The sequence below is a fragment of the Nanorana parkeri genome, unplaced genomic scaffold, assembly GCF_000935625.1.
Source record: "Nanorana parkeri isolate BGI_ZX_2015 unplaced genomic scaffold, ASM93562v1 scaffold534, whole genome shotgun sequence".
In the NCBI taxonomy this organism is placed as follows: Eukaryota; Metazoa; Chordata; class Amphibia; order Anura; family Dicroglossidae; genus Nanorana; species Nanorana parkeri.
In genome coordinates this window covers 360,481-376,791 of record NW_017306802.1, presented here as the reverse complement: position 1 = coordinate 376,791, position 16,311 = coordinate 360,481, and the positions used below count along the sequence as shown (strand labels likewise).

Sequence of the window (16,311 nt, the reverse complement as noted above, 5' to 3'; positions counted from 1 at the left end):
GTCGCTTTCCAAAATTCTGACAAAGAATGTTCTTTATTGATCCAAAGTAAGAGTGACACCTGTTTGACTACTGGATTGAAATAATTTGGATATGTTAGATAATTTAACTAAAGTTGGCTCATTGGGTAACTTTACTGTGCCGTAGGTTCAAATAAAAAATGCTTTCCAACAACATTACAGTGATATGCTTTAGGCAATGTTCTAGATGCTTGGCGGGACTGCTGCAGGAAAGTGAGTTGTGAAGTGAAGAGGTTAAAAATGTCCTGTATTACAACTGGTGTCATGTAAGTGATCAACTTTGCAAAACAAGAAGGTGAAGTAAAGTGAAGTAGAGGTAATGTGAAAAGCTTTTTAAAACAAAAGGTGTAAAAAAGAAGTTGAGGGGGAAACATTAGTAAGAGTGTATATGACAGTCTCAAAATAAACTGCATTAGAAAATGGGGGTTTTACCTTCAGTAGTTACTGTTAGGGTGGCTGCGCAGGACTCTTCACCAGCACTATTTCTTGCTTTGCAAGTATAAACCCCAGCATGCTCTACGAATGCATCCACTATAATAAGTATAGCAGTGTTTGTAGACTCGTCAAAATGAAAGACAATATTTTTGGAAGAAAGAATGGTCTTTTGGTTGTGAAACCACCGAATTTCTGGCTTTGGCAATCCAGAAATTCTTGCCTCAAAGCGCACTGTTTCCCCACTCTGTACAGTACAACTAGAAATAGGCTGGATGAAGACAGGAATTTGAGCAACCACTTCCTTCTTAAATGACCCAGGCGAAGTAATCTGCCACTGGGAATCGGTTGTTATATCCACATAATTTTTAAGGCCTAAAAAGAAGCATGTCAAACTTTTGGTTTTTTGAAACATTCGTTTTAAATATGCAAATTATTGCAAATTGTTGCAACAAGATGGAGTAAAATGTTATGTAGACTGTTAGGACTGAACTTAAAGTTATGTAGACTATTAGGACCGAGCTTAAAGGCAACCCTGGTATACCAAAATACGATTATACTAAGTAAGTGGAGGAAAACAGCTGAAAATCATGATCCAAAGAGCAGCAAAATGGTCTAGTACTAAGGGATTTCTGAAACCATCAGGATTTTAAATAAGTGCTAGCTACACAGCAATCATAAACGAAGTGCCTTTCATGCATTTTGTATACGTGTGCTTACTTATAAGGGTCCCTATGAATAAGCACAATTGTGCAAAAACACTTCATTAAAAGCCTGCTCATTTCCAAAATCCAATCATACTGGACTGTTTTTCTGCACTCTGGAGTGTTCTGCAGTCAGGCAAAGACTGGGAGGTCTAAACGGGTTGCGGAAAGGAGATATGTCACGTTCCCCATGCAATAACAGCTTACAAGTCCAATTGATCTAAAAATGTTGATGTTGACACAAAAGATGGAATTTTTTTAACAGGGTGCTCTTTTTTTTAACTTTTCTTATGCTTTTTATATATAGTTTATTAATGAGTTAATGTATATGCCTCTTTGTTTTGGTTTTTGTGTGACACAGAAAGACTGCACCTTTCAATATATACAAGAAGAAGATGTAAATGAATGAGGGATAGAAGTGCACAGGAAAGAAAAGAAAGGAAAATGAAATGACAGTGGACAAGTGAGAATGGAAAATGATATGACTATTCCATATTCTGGACAAGAATATGTATGTTTCAACTATAGACAATGATTTAATTAGTGGACTGTTTGTCAATGGAAGACAAAGACTAAATTAGCACAGGTTGTTAAATGGTCCACATAAATATAGTACTATTAGAAACGGGTGTTTTGTACTTACCTTCCAGTCTGAGATTTGCAGTGCAAGAGACTTGGCCAAGAGAATTGCTAGCAGCAAAGGTGTAGGTGCCCTCATCTTCAGCATAGGCTTCTGCAATCTCAAGCTGATATGTGTCTTCAAACTGAGTCATTTTAAAGAAGCGAGATGGCTTGATCTCTTTGTCTTTGCTGTACCAGGAAACCTTTAAATCTGTGTTATGGTAAAAATATAATTTCATATATTCACACCAATACATAATATTAAAGTGTCTTTGGTTAATATAAGATGAGAGCATTTGATTACCTTCAAAAAGTATATGACTATAGCAAGTAGAAATATTCAGTTTCTTACAATGTACTATTTTCATAACTTGTAATGCATAGAAAATCCTAATAGATGCTAAAGTAATTGCATCACTTACCACACATACTGAGGTAATAATTATTGATAATTAGTGCCCTGTTAATAAAAGTAGAACAAACCTGTGCCAGAGACACAACTCTGGAAGATTGCAGGCTGCCCTTCAGCAGTGATTGTATCCCGAAGAGGTGTGATGATCTCAGGAGGATAGGCTGGTGCCTCTAGATCAGGGGACACTACTTCTGGAACTAGAAAAATTAAGCAAAATTAATCACAGTACATATACTGTTAATCCAAGTGTATGCACCTTTGTATTTTAGGTAGTATGTAATAAATATTTTTAATCTCACTATCAAACTTTTTATAGTTCAACAAACCATAACTCTATTGATATGTCAACCATCACATACTGATACAAAAATGGAGTGACATCTTAACATCCTTCACAATCAAACCACATCCACCATCAAAGCTCTGATAAGATACCAAAGCTATGCATCCATGTTCATAAAGAGCATGGAAGCTTTTTGTGTATGTCAAGCTTAATAGAAGGGTAAAGCTAAACATGACTTTAGGGGTGTCTTAATACAAACCAAAATATACAACTACTAGGATAAAAGCATACAGTATATAAAAACACTTAATGGCGAGTATATATATTTTAAAATTATAATTTTCAGATGCTCCATACCTTCAACTGTAAGAGTACCAGAAGTGCTGGCCATTCCGGAATCATTGCTGGCTTCACACGTGTACAGAGCTGCATCCTCAGGGAAAGCCTCAATGAGCAATAGTGTATATTCCTGTCCATCATGAAGGAACTTGCTCTTGAAACCAGGAGAAAGCTGTGTTGAATCTTTGAACCAAGCAACAGTTGGCTGTGGCTTGCCAGACACTACAGTACAGAAGCGAGCTGGTTTGCCAGATTCCACATGTACATCCTCCAGCTTTTGTATTATAACAGGAGGCTCTGGAGCTGTTAAAAAGGGCAAATGTCTGTTAGTAGGTCACATATATTTAAGTGAAAAAGTCATGCTACAAAAATATTTTATAGGTATTTAGATATTTTATAGGCCTAGATATTTATTATTAAGAAATTATGCAAACCATACCCATCAGTAGACTAATACTAGAATATTCATTTTTGGAACAAACTAATTACTCACCATTCACATAAAGTGTTACAGAGCTCCTATTTCTTCCAGCTGAGAAAGTGTATTCTCCACTGTCACTTATCCTGGTTTCAGTGATGCTCATGCGATGCACACGTCTTTCCATGAGGTACTCATATCTTTCTTCTACGTGGAAGTTAATCTCGATACCATCCTTTAACCAGCGGCCATCTACATCATCTTCATTTACCTCAAACTCAACCACTGCTCTCTGTCTCTCAACAGCCTAAAACCAAGAACATTTTTAGCTGAATATAAAAAGCATACTTTGTTACAGTTTTACAATCTTTAGAATTTGTGCTTTTGACATGAAAGTATTACCTTGTAAGCATTATGATTTTTCTTCATGTAAACACAGCAAAGGTTAGTATGATATTGAGAAATGCCTTTGAAAACCAATTACCTGAATCTCTTTGTGAGCAGTTGTGATGCGGACATCACGGCCTTCCACGTGTAAGTTTGCTGTGGACATATTTCCACCAGCAACAACAGAGTACTGTCCAGCATCAGACATGCGAGCAGAGGGAATCACAAGACGGTGAACATATCTTTCACTCTGAATCTTCACCCTAAATATAAAATAAAAATTTAGAAAGCTAAAATTCCTCTGCACTGACCCTGTTGAAAAGTAATAGCTTTATTACCTTAAGATAATGACCAGTTATAGAAAGAAAGTAGATACCTGTCAGTAATCTGAAGTTCTTGGCCATCTTTCATCCACTGAACAAGCATGTCAGGTTCAGAAATTTCACACTCAAATGTTGCTCTTTTCTTTTCAAGAATTTTTATTTCCTTAATTGGTTTCCTGAATTCAATATGGCGGGCTGGAGGGCAACAGAGAAGTATAATTCATTTTCAAAATAGTTATTTATGGGTAAAGTAAAAGACAATTACAGATTTTTAGTCATCTGTTTTACTTATTTTATTACAGTAAATTTACAAAAAAAGATACAATATTTTAAATGTTTCACATTTGTGAAGAAAATTTTACCTTCAACATATAAGGTAGCTTTAGAGACAGCATTTCCAGCAACAAAGCTGTAGTCTGCACCATCACCAAAGTGGACATTTCTAATAGTAAGAGAATGAGAATATTGTTTGGCTTTTATCTGGCAGCGCTCTGTAGACTTGATTTCAACACCATTCTTCAACCATTTATAAGTAATGCCTTCATGGTTTACAGTGACTTCAAAAGTAATGGTATCTTTTTCTTCCGCATTGATATCTTTTAACATAGATGTAATCAGGATAGCTGTAGAAATCAAGTGAAGATTTAGTTTCAGCATAAAATCTCATTACCTCAATCCAATGGACACATCTAGGTTCACATTATGGCATAGTGTAAACAGTAATAGCAGAAGGTAACCAACAGCAACAGATCAGAATTTAAGCTTTTATTAGCCCTCCCACTCCATGAAATACCTCACTATTTATTAAAGCTAAACATAGAAATAACATTTAATCCAGTTATGTACTCACTACAATTTCAATTTTTTTTATTTTTTTTACATTAAAGTATCCTAAGCGCTTGAATCTATCTTGATATCAACCTCTTGTCATGCATCCTGTGCAAAAGCACATTTAACTGGAAGGACAGGGTAGCCCAATCAGGGCCCTTTGCTTTGCACTGGACAGTTTACAGAAGAAAAAAGCAGGAGGATAGCATTATCAGTATGTTTCTGCTCTTTCATTTTACACATTAGGCTGGGTGGTCCTTTGACTTTGCTATTTTGTCCAGCTGCAATGTAATCTGCAGGAAGGGTTCACAATCTGGCTATGCTGGTGTCTGTAGCAACATCTGTATCACGAAACTTACTGAGCAGAATTACAAATACTTCCATCACTAAAATAATTAATATACAGTATATATATATATATATATACACACATATACAAACACACAGTATTTCAACTGTGTTTTCATCGGTTAACCTGGTGTTCAGCTTTAAATAAAGCCATAAATGTTCTTAACACTTTGTGACCACCATAAATTGATAACACAGATTTGCATTTTAAAAAACTGTATATGAGAAACTCAGAAGCTGCAATTGCTCGACCTCTTTTTGAGAATGCTAATTTCCTGGCTGTATCTGACTTCTTTACTTTTAAGTCAAACCTAGACCATGCATGCTGTAAAAGATGATCAGAAAAGTGTCTAAATTCCCTGTCCCTATACTTGCTTCTTAACAGTGACTCAGACAAGTCAAAGTATCAGCATGACTTCTAGGGACTAACATTCTCAAAAAGAACCCATGAATGGCAGCCTACATCATTTTCTAATGGTAGGTGCATTTAAAAAAAAAAATCTGTTTAATTTGCAAATGCAATATGCAATGTCAATGATAACAACGAATGCTTAACAGTACTATTATGGACACTGAAATACATTTTACAAGTAAAGCAAAAAGTTACCTAAGGTCGAATTCACAAAGCTAATACACCAGGATAATAATCCTTGTTTTCAAAAAAAGTCTGTACACCATACACTGCACTGCAGTTCCGCACTGAAGTTCCAGTATAACAATCGCCACGTGACCACACTGACCAATGAGAAATGCTTCTGAGCCTGGTAACAGGTCCCAGAAGTAAGAAGCATTTCTCATTGGTCAGTGTGGACATGTGACCATTCTGACCGAAGAGCACGCACCATTTGTGAGTGTTATGCTGGATGCTGCAGTGCAGTGTATGTTGTGCAGACAGTACACTCACTGGTGGGGGAGAGGGGCTGGTGCTTGTAGCTAAAAGGTATGAAAAAAGGGGGTGGGGAGAGGTGGCAGAATTGTGTGGGTACATTCATTTTCTTACATTTAACCCTTTAATAACTGGATGCCATGTATTGTAAGCATGTAATAAAAAAAGACATAAGGGTCCTTTCAAATCATACATACGTTTCACAGTAAGAGTTGCGCTGACTTTGTCATTTCCACAGACAAAGGTGTACTCAGCGGAATCTTCACTACTTGTGTTCGTGATGATCAATTGATGAAGTTTACCCTGAACCACAATCTTAAACTTCTCACTGATTTCAATTTCAACTCCATTCTTCAGCCAGATGGATGGAACATTGAAATGAGACACCTCACACTGGAATGAGGCTGTTTTGGTTTCAGGGACTTCAATGTTCTTCATAGTCTTTGTAATGCGTAACGCTGAAAGAGAAAAAAAAGAGTGATGTTTTAATTAACATGGCAGAAAGTCCTTTAAGTCAATTTCCCTCACACAGATTTGGAAATTATATACAAGGCCAATGCTTCTGCAGCAAAGGTCCACATAGAAAGGGTGTCAACTGATAACAATATTAAAGCTGATGACATTAATACATCTAGCAAATTAGAGAAATTGTGACAGAATATGATAATGAAAATGTGCTTACTCTCCACAAAAAGTTTAACTTTGCATTCCAGCTGTCCGACCACTGCAGTGTATTCTCCAGCATCTTCAGGAATAATGTTCTGGAATACGAGTTTGTGGACTTTACGCTCAGATACAATCTTATGCTTATCACTTGATTTCAGCTCCACGTTCTTGAAAAACCATTTCACTGGCACAGTGTCATGAGAAACACTGAGTTCAAATGTAGCTGGTGTATTTTCTAGAGCTGTCACATCTTTGGGTTTTTTAATGATTTTAACAGCTGGGGAAAAAAACATAAAGCTTAATCATGGCGCAACACTGATACTTTTAGAGTCTTTTATAATGCAAGCAAAAAGAGATAAAGAGCACATAGATCTAGTGCAATAAAAAGTTTAACGTTTTGTAAATAAAACCAAAATTGTATCTGTAAAAAATAAGTCAAGGCAACTGGACTTGCTGTATTTTTCTTAAAGACGTTTTACTGGTCATCCGACCAGCTTTCTCAATTCAAAATGACATGTACAAAAAATGATGAATGTTGCTCCAATCCACATAATCTGTTAATCGCAACCAGGCATTGATTGTATTTGCATAATTGGAGCTAGGAGGTGTTATTAACCTAGTTAAAGTTGTAACTCATACTTTTCTCACTCGAAACAACACATACTGGGAAGAGTTCTGAGGTGGCATATATACAGATGGTGAAAAGAAAGAGTTTACTTTAAAAGAGTTGTAAATGGAGAGTTGTTCATTCATTAAATTACAGTTGATATCAATAGACTGTAACTAGTAGGAGACCATGTGCTTAACAAAGGGATTCTATTCAGCTACAGCATAGGAATAGAAAAATTATAGCTTTTCCATGCAGTTGTGATGTATAAAACCAACTGGCTTTATTCCAAACTGTATTATATTTTTCCCTCATTTTTAAAAATATTTAGACAATGTTTTAATGATTGTATACTATATATAATTCATATATTTAAAGATATTACATTATTTTATATTATTTATTAAATGTTTGACTGCATTATTCCTATTATGTGTTCCCCAGCCATATTTTTATACTTATTTTAAAATTTTTTACTTTATAAAAGCCAGTCTAAAAATTTACAATGTATTCCATTCTTTTGCTGTAGTTGAATAGAATCGCTTTATGTTAAATGTCCACCCTCTAGTGGCAGCTTATTGGTATTAACTGTAATTTATTAGGAGCTCTCTCCAGTAATTCTCTGTTTTTAGCCCGTATGTACTATTTTAATTGCAGTGACTCAACTTATAGCTGTGACTCTGTGGTGGAATCTTAGCAGCTCTTCCCAATCCTGGAGTGCTATATAGTCTGTGGCACCCCCACCAGAACTCCAGGCTAGACAAAGAGGTATAACCTTGAAATGTGTCACATTGCTTCCTGGACCTCCATCCTGATACAGCCTACACCCATTGCCCTTAGAGGTTCTCCCAGAAGATTCTGGATGTGGTGAAGATCTTTGCAGTGGGTCTTGCTCTGCAGGGGTGTCAGCCATATGAACACCTTCCCAGCCCTGCCACTGACCTGGCATGTGGGTTGCTGCTGGACTGATCACCTCTGGCCTAATGTGCACTTTTTCATGTGGGAATAGTGTGAGTTGCCACTTTGGTTTCATTTAATTAATGTTAAACTTTTTTACTGCAGAAGATCAGTATGCTCTTTCTTTAGTTTTTTTTCTCTATCATTATTTTAGTCTGTGGATGCCCTCCACTGATTTCATGCTGCTGCATCAAGTACATGTCCTCACGTATGTAAACATTCCCTCAGCCTACATACATGTGATGTGGAAAACCATTTTTCTATTACCCCCAGAGGATATGGCTTCTAAAGTACTGTGCACTTTTTTCTTGCCTTCTCCTGAATCTTTCTGAGTCTTTTACATGGCATAATCATGCTAACAAAATAATGAACTAAATTAACATTAGCAGGCTGTGATATACTATGGGTAAAAACATATCTGAAATTGTAAGAGGAATTCCAAGAAATATGGAATCTCCTACTTAATTGCAAGCTCTCCAAATAGTAACGTGAAGAGATTTCCACCTTCCTCAGCCACTGTTGGATAATGGTGGCATCCCTTCTGGTAGCAATTCTTACATAATTTGGAGGACTGGAATGCAACCAATAAGTTGTGGCTTACAGTCATATTCAACACCATGCTTCAGCAGCAGGGGAAATCTCAAAGTGTAAATCCCAGCTTTGAAGCTGAGAGGGACCAAACAGACAAGACATTTCTATTTTTTCTGGGTGATCCCTTGAAGATTAGTCACTTACTTTCTACATGAAGCCTTGCATTTGCTCCAACTTTGCCAAGCTTGAAGCTGTAAACAGACTCGTCGGGAACAACACAGTTTTTGACTCTCAAAGTGTGCACTGGTCCATCAACTATGATTTCATACTTGTCATTGGATTCTAGTTCAACTCCATTTTTAATCCACTGGGCTCCCTTGACATCAGGGTGAGTAAGTTCCACACTGAATATAGCATCTTGTGTCTCTGTCACAGTCTGGTTTTTTAGTGTCTTCTTGATTTTGACAGCTAGAATGTTTAATACAACATTAATTTATTTAAAAAAACATCAAGGGCAAAGATATTCACTACAACATTTTCAATTATTGGAAGCCATGAGAATGTCTGTACTGCTGTGATCTTTTTCTCTTGAACATGTGTAACTTACATACTGAAGCTTGATACATTATTTTAAATGTGTATCATATTGCTAGGGCCAAATTGTAAATGACATGCTTACCTTGGTGCACCCTATGGCAATGACTATATCTGTGCAAAGTTACATTTATCATGTATTCATTTATTTATACGTACTAAACTTTATAAAGCAAATGTATAGTATATTTATATATTTTCTATGCCTACTTATTATACTAATGACAAAATGTAAGTATTTTTAAATATTTATAAAATATTTCAATTTGATATATGATTTCATATAGCATTTTTATATTTACAATTTCCAGGCAGCAATTACAGCGCTAGACTCAATTTCACCTGCTTACTTGGCAAATTCTAAAGAAATAGCCTGTTGTTTACAGAGCTCGATGGTTTATGATAAGAGTTCACACATAGCTGAATGAGTCAGTGGAGTAAGTCATCCCTTCCTTCCCACCTCACTTCTTACTATATTTTGATTTTGCTCTGTACAGAGTTTCAATTAAGGAGAGATACTCTGAAAAAGGAAATAGTGACTGCTTTGATCCCTGCTTAGAAAACCAATAATGCATTGTGAATCTTGCATTATGGATGTAAAATGTTTACAGATTTTGTATAAATAGTTAAAAAAAAAGATATAATACAACAGTTTAAAATACATGAAATTAAGAAAAAGTTAAACTAAGCTGCTCCATATAGATCTAACAATCAAACAATCTAACAATCAAATTGTGTTTTCCTGAAAAGTCATATGGGAGTGAAATTTAAATAAATAACAAAGCAATGGACTCTTAGACATACTGACCTTCAACCTTCAACTTTGCAGAAGTCTTTGAGGTTGCTACCTGGTAGGTGTATTCACCAATATCTTCAAGCTTGCTAATAGGAATTATAAGCTGTCTGTTCCTGCCTATGGTTTCACTTTTGATGCTGTCACTGAAACTTATTGGCTTTCCTTCTCTCATCCATTGTCCTTTAGAGTCTGGGTTAGCCACCTCACACTCAAAAACAGCTTTCTGAGATTCAGCTACTGTTAGATCTACAAGTGGCTTGCTTATAGCTCCACCTATATGAACAAATAGGAAGATATAAAAATTATATTAATTTTGAGGTTTAGTGTATGTATACATTACAGTGTTCTAAATTTCTTGATTTCAGTCAATACCTGAAACAGTAACTTTTCCACGAGTTTGCTGTTCTCCAGCAAAGAAGGTATATTGGCCTTCTTCATCCTTCATCATGTTTGTAATTGTTAGAGTGTATATTTTGCCCTTGGACTCAATCTTGTATTTAGGGCTTGGTTTGAGTTCATCATTTTTGAAAAGCCACAAGGCATCAATTCCAGAATGGGACAGCTCAACTTGCAAAGTTACATTTTGTGTCTCAGTGCATGTTTGGTCACTCAATCCTTTGATGATGGTAATTTCTGTAAGAAAACAAAAGGCAATGTTGGTGCTATTTTGTAAGAAACATGACATACACTTATTATTAAAACATAAAATACAAAACCCTGGAATTAACCACAAAAACTAAAACTAATTTAGTACCTGAGGCCAGTAGGCATGAGTTAAGATAATAATTACATGTTGAATTGAAAGCTGGCAGCCCGTAGTGAAAACCCCATTTTAAATTGGGTGGTAATTATGAGCAACACTGGTCTGCCATGTTTGCAAACTCATTGGGTAAAAATCTGTGTATGTGATTTCCAGTAAGTCTTAAATAGGCCTAATTAATTTCTTAATTCATTTGTTCATAAAAATACTCACTTTCCACAGTAAGGTTGCAGCTAGTTTCTACTTTTCCAATCAGAAGTTTGACTTGTCCTTTATCAGAAGCATGGGTTCTTGAGAATACCAGTCGTTGTTTGGCTCCTTTGGCAATAGTTTGCACACGATCATCAAGTTTGACCGGGTGTTCATTTATAGACCATTTAGATGATGTCATATCAGGAACTGAAACTTTACATTCAAGTACAGCCTTTGTTCCTTCTATGGCATGGACATCTTTCAAAGGGATGACAATCTCAACACCTTTAAAGGGAAAGACAACAATCAGACATAAGAATGAGAACTGCCACGAGAGATGATTACATAGTATATTTCCTTAGGACTTTCACACTTACTGTAAACGGACAGCCGCCCAGATGTGGAAAGATCAAGACCTGGGACTGTAAAACTATATTTTCCTACATCATCGGCTGTGGCATCTTCAATAAGTAACATATGAGAATTCTTGTCAATAACAATATGGATGCGATCAGTGGGCTGGATTTCCACTCCATCTTTAAGCCAGACTCCTTCTGCATTTTCAAGGGACACTTTGACCTCAAGTTGAGCAATGTCACCTTCACATACTTTCTGATCTGCAAGTCCTTGCAGAATTGAAATGGGACGAGCTGTGGGTTAGAAGAAAAAAATACTAGAATTAGTTGTAATCTATGGCAATAAAATGTACTTAAATGTGTAACACAAACAACTTACGTTTCACTTTTAACTTTGCAGTGGTCCTCTTCCCAGCAACCACAAAGCTATATTCTCCTTGATCTTCCTTTGTAACATCTTTAATGGTAAGAACATGGCGCCCTCTGCGGGAAGTAATCACATGTTTGCTATCGGACTGTATCTCAGTATCACCATGATACCATTTACCCTGTGCGTCTTCAAGAGAAATAGTACATTCAAGTTCTCCAGATTGTGTTTCTTGAACTTCAATGTCCTCAAGCTTCCTAGTAAACTCAATAGGAGTACCTGCAGTACAAGGACATATGTTCAGTTTCATAGCTTAAAACTATTATTTGATACCAATTCATTTGACCAGTTAAGATTAAAATAACAGATTCTATTACCTTCAACTATAAGTTTGGCGGTTGTTCTCATAGATTCTTCTTCTTTAAGGACACAGCTGTAATCATCAGCATCTGACATGTCAATCGTGAGCACAGAAAGGAAGTGTGCCTTTCTTTCAGAATGCATCCTGTACTTATCGCCAGAGTGAATCTCCACGCCATTCTTGTACCATTTCACTTTTATAAATGGCTCTGATGTTTCACACTCAAAGGTAGCCATGCTGTCGTTTTCTTTTGCCGTTAGATCTTGTAAGTCTTCTGTGAACTTTATTAACTGTTTCCCTGCATTAGAAAAAGGATGTCACACTACAGCCCAGGAACATCTTGTTAATAGTATAATTAACAGCAATTAGAAACAAATTCTTACCTTGTACAAGCAAAAATGCATGGCTTGAGGTTTCTCCAGCTACATTAATTGCTTTTACCATGATGCTGGCAGAGTCTTCAGCCACAACATCTCTAATGACTAATTCACACACATTGTCTTCTGGCCAATACCAGTAGATACGATCAGACCTTTCTACTTTGACACCATTTTTAAACCACTGGCATTCTGGATCTGGTTTTCCAACAACACGAACACAGAAATGAGCTTCTCCTCCCTGGGCAACTGTCTGACTTTGGATTCTTTCTAAAATCTTAGGTGCTTCCATACTTGGAGAAAGCTCAATTCTGTCTGGTTTGAAAGTTGGAATAGTGAGTTTGCCCTCCTCTTCAAGGGCTTTCTGTTCTTCCTCAGTCAGTTCTTTTGTTATATGAAGAAGGTCATCTTTTGTCTTTTTAAGCATTTCTTCATATGCTTCATCTTTCCTGCGAGATTTTAATTCAACTGCGGTAATAGCTTCATAGTATCCCTCTTCAGTTCTACGCTTAAATTTACTGCGCAGTTCTTCTGATTCTTCAGAGATTTTATCGTGGGTTATTCTTTCAATCCTTTTAAGTTTTACAAATTCTTTTGCCCCAGGTTCAGTCACTTTTTTAACTTCAAATGGAACTTTCCCTGCTTCTGCAGATGGAGGAGCAACTTTTGGCTCATGGCTTCTCCTAAGAACTGATCTGAAATCTTCTTTCTGTTGAATTTCTAGTTTCACGACATGTTCAGTAACACCTTCAGGGTTTTCAGCAGTGATTTTAACCTCACCAGAATCATAGGATTTACAGTCTACAATTTCAAGGTAGTATATGCCATCATAGCGGAGTCTGAATCTTTTGCTTTTACGGATTAGCTGTCCATTAAGATACCAGTTTACTTTTGGCTGAGGATATCCAGTAACACGGGAACGGAAACGTGCAATTTCTCCTTCATAAACTCTTGCGGGTTCAGGGAACAAAACAATTTCTGGTTTTTGTTTTTCCTTTACATCCTCTGTGACTCCTGCAAGTGCACCTTCATGGGCTAGCCTTTCCATCTCTTCAATTCTTTGCATACCTCGTCTGCCTTCTGGCAACTGAGACTCCTCAACAAGACTCTTCTCATCTTTTACAATTAATGTTGCAGAGGTGTGATCTGTTCCATATTTGTTAGTTGCCCTGCAAGTAATAACACCGCTGTCTCTAGGGTAGGCTACCTCAAAATCAAGACTACAGTATCCAAATTCATTCACCATTCGAAGCCTGTTGGCAGCTGCCAATGGCTTCCCATCATGGAGCCATTCAACAACCATGGTTGGGTCTCCAATTGGTGTAAGACGACACTCAAAGTGTGATGGTCCAAAACGTTTGAGCCTTACTGAAGTTAGCTTTTTCTTAAAGAAGGGTTTCTGTTGCTTTTCTTTGTCATACAAATCTCCTTCTTCCCATTGCTCCTGGCCATAACGTAGATGAAGAGGCTCTAGCTCTGGTGCTGCAATCTCCTTAGCTTTGTAGGTGCCCTTAGGAATTATTAGCTTTCTTTCAGGTTCAGGTTCTGCAAACTCAACTTCTACATTGACTTTGCATCTAGTAGTGTCACGTCCGGCTTTATTAATGGCAGTGGCAGTATACCATGCAGCATCATGTCCAACTGTAGATTCAATCTTAAGTGCTGCTTGTCCCTTAGCTCCTTCAATCCTATAATGAAAAAGAGAATTTATGTTGTTTGAATTTTTTCATTTGTGTTCTAAAAGTCAATAAATCAAATGAGTATGTACTTACTTTATATTAGGAAATTTGTGAGGAGCAATGATATCACTGTTTTTCAGCCACACAATATCTGGGTTGGGGTTACCAGCAGCTCTTACTGACATTTCAAGTTTAGAGCCTTCCTTTACACTTACATTCTTCAGTTTTTCAACAAACTGCGGTCTTTGTAAGTGTTCCTTTGCTGCAGTGGAAAAATACATTTTGCATTAGACTTTAGCAATCCTAGGCTGCTTTATCAGAAACATAAAGAAGAACTCCAGGTAAAACTTTTCTTAACCCCTTTTCTGATACTCACCTGAACCTCCCAGCTGGCTGACTGTTACAGAGCTCCCTCCAGCCTTTCTCCTCCTCCACTGCAGCTATGGTATCTCCCTCTGCATCATCATATCCAATACACTGTGTATTGGATGGGATGACTCACAGAACCTTAGACTGCTGCAGCGGAGGGGGAGAGAGGGTGGAAGGACTGGTCTAAGAGTATTGGGTGAGTATAACTATTTTTATTTTAGCACCTAGACAAAATTGAGCACTTAATCCTGGCAGTGCAGGGGACACGCCATTGCAAGGATTAAGAACATTTTGCATTAAATTAAATTATTTAATGTCATTTACAGTTCAGAAATACTCTTACCTTCTACAGTCAATGTCATGGAGACTGAAGTTTTTCCAGCTCTGTTTTGAGCAATGACTGTCCATTCTCCAGAATCAGTTGGCAATGCTGGGACTATGATAAGGGACTGTGTTCCATCTTCCTTTATAACAATTTTATGTGTATAGTCATTGACAATTTGCTGACCTAGAAATCAAAACAGAATAATTTGTACATATTTTATGTTTCAGGATTTTTACCAATAGCACCCTTGTGGTATATATTTCTTATACTTTTTATGTAACTATCAATATTAATATTACAAGATATATTTATAGTTCCTATTAATAATATTTTGTGATTTTGAGGAGAATATCTTGGGCTGAGCTAGTTATTAATTGCCTCACTGTGGAAAAAGCAATAAAAAAAGTATTTCTTAACTATTATAGAAAATTTATAAAAAATCTCTCTAAACCTTATAGAAAATGAAAGCCCTATCTGTCAAAAATAAATGATGAATATTATGTTAGGATAGACTACAAATGCAAAACGTCATTTGGTGCAAAACTGATACATTTGCAAAGCCTGAGAAATGTTCTGGGAGTTAAAAGGTTTAAGGGCCCATTCGCACCATGCCTGGACCAGATCCAGATCAGTGGATGTTTATTGCCTGGTCTAAAAACGCATGCCCATTCCTTCCTATGGTAAAAAGTGAGGCTAGTTCACACCACTGTGTTCATTTCCACGCTAAAAACTTACTGCCTGCACTATTTTTCTGGTCTGGAATGCACCAAAACAGATGTAAAGACATGCAAATGCATGAGAATACACTTGCGCCCGCTAGAAGTCCAACTGAGACAAAAAAATGCACCAGAATGCATGAAAAAGCGTCATTAAAAAAGGCACATACCCGCGTTTCCAGAAACGCATCCAGATCTGGTCTGGAGATGGTGTGAACAAGCTCTAAGGGTACTGTGACACAGATGGTTAAAATATAAAGATAACTTCTGGTTCACATTCTTAATGTTGACTTTACCATAATTTCGGGAAATATTATTTACCGTTGTGGAACCAAAATGTTTCTGGCATTGGTCTTCCAACAACTTTCAGATCAAATCTTGCAGTTTGCCCTTCAGCACATTTGAAGGAGGCAGGTTTCAATACAAATACTGGCTTGTATAATCTCTCCAATTGTGACTCATCAGTTTCATCCAATCGTCGAGCAGGTGAACGTCCAGGAGAACGTGCAGGGGAGCGGCTTGGTGAGCGTGGAGATACAGACCTATGATATGTAAGTGTTAGAAATCAACATTCACATTCTGCTATGTGATATGATACAGTCTTAGCAAAATACAATCCTTTAGCATTCAATAACCATCCTATTGGTTAAATGTGAAGG

General features: G+C 36.9%; 1 protein-coding gene across 1 annotated transcript in view; it reads right to left on the bottom strand.

Moving 5' to 3' along the window:
- Positions 1-16,311, bottom strand: part of TTN (titin) — a 270,471-nt gene that overhangs the window by 216,209 nt on the left and 37,951 nt on the right. The window contains 20 exon segments of the mRNA XM_018561614.1: positions 1,798-1,986; positions 2,259-2,384; positions 2,828-3,112; positions 3,303-3,534; positions 3,712-3,877; positions 3,991-4,132; positions 4,300-4,560; positions 6,197-6,457; positions 6,682-6,942; positions 8,965-9,228; positions 10,163-10,423; positions 10,523-10,783; positions 11,124-11,387; positions 11,480-11,752; positions 11,838-12,104; positions 12,203-12,484; positions 12,570-14,251; positions 14,336-14,504; positions 14,955-15,119; positions 15,974-16,194. Coding sequence (XP_018417116.1) covers positions 1,798-1,986; positions 2,259-2,384; positions 2,828-3,112; positions 3,303-3,534; positions 3,712-3,877; positions 3,991-4,132; positions 4,300-4,560; positions 6,197-6,457; positions 6,682-6,942; positions 8,965-9,228; positions 10,163-10,423; positions 10,523-10,783; positions 11,124-11,387; positions 11,480-11,752; positions 11,838-12,104; positions 12,203-12,484; positions 12,570-14,251; positions 14,336-14,504; positions 14,955-15,119; positions 15,974-16,194 — 6,032 coding nt within the window.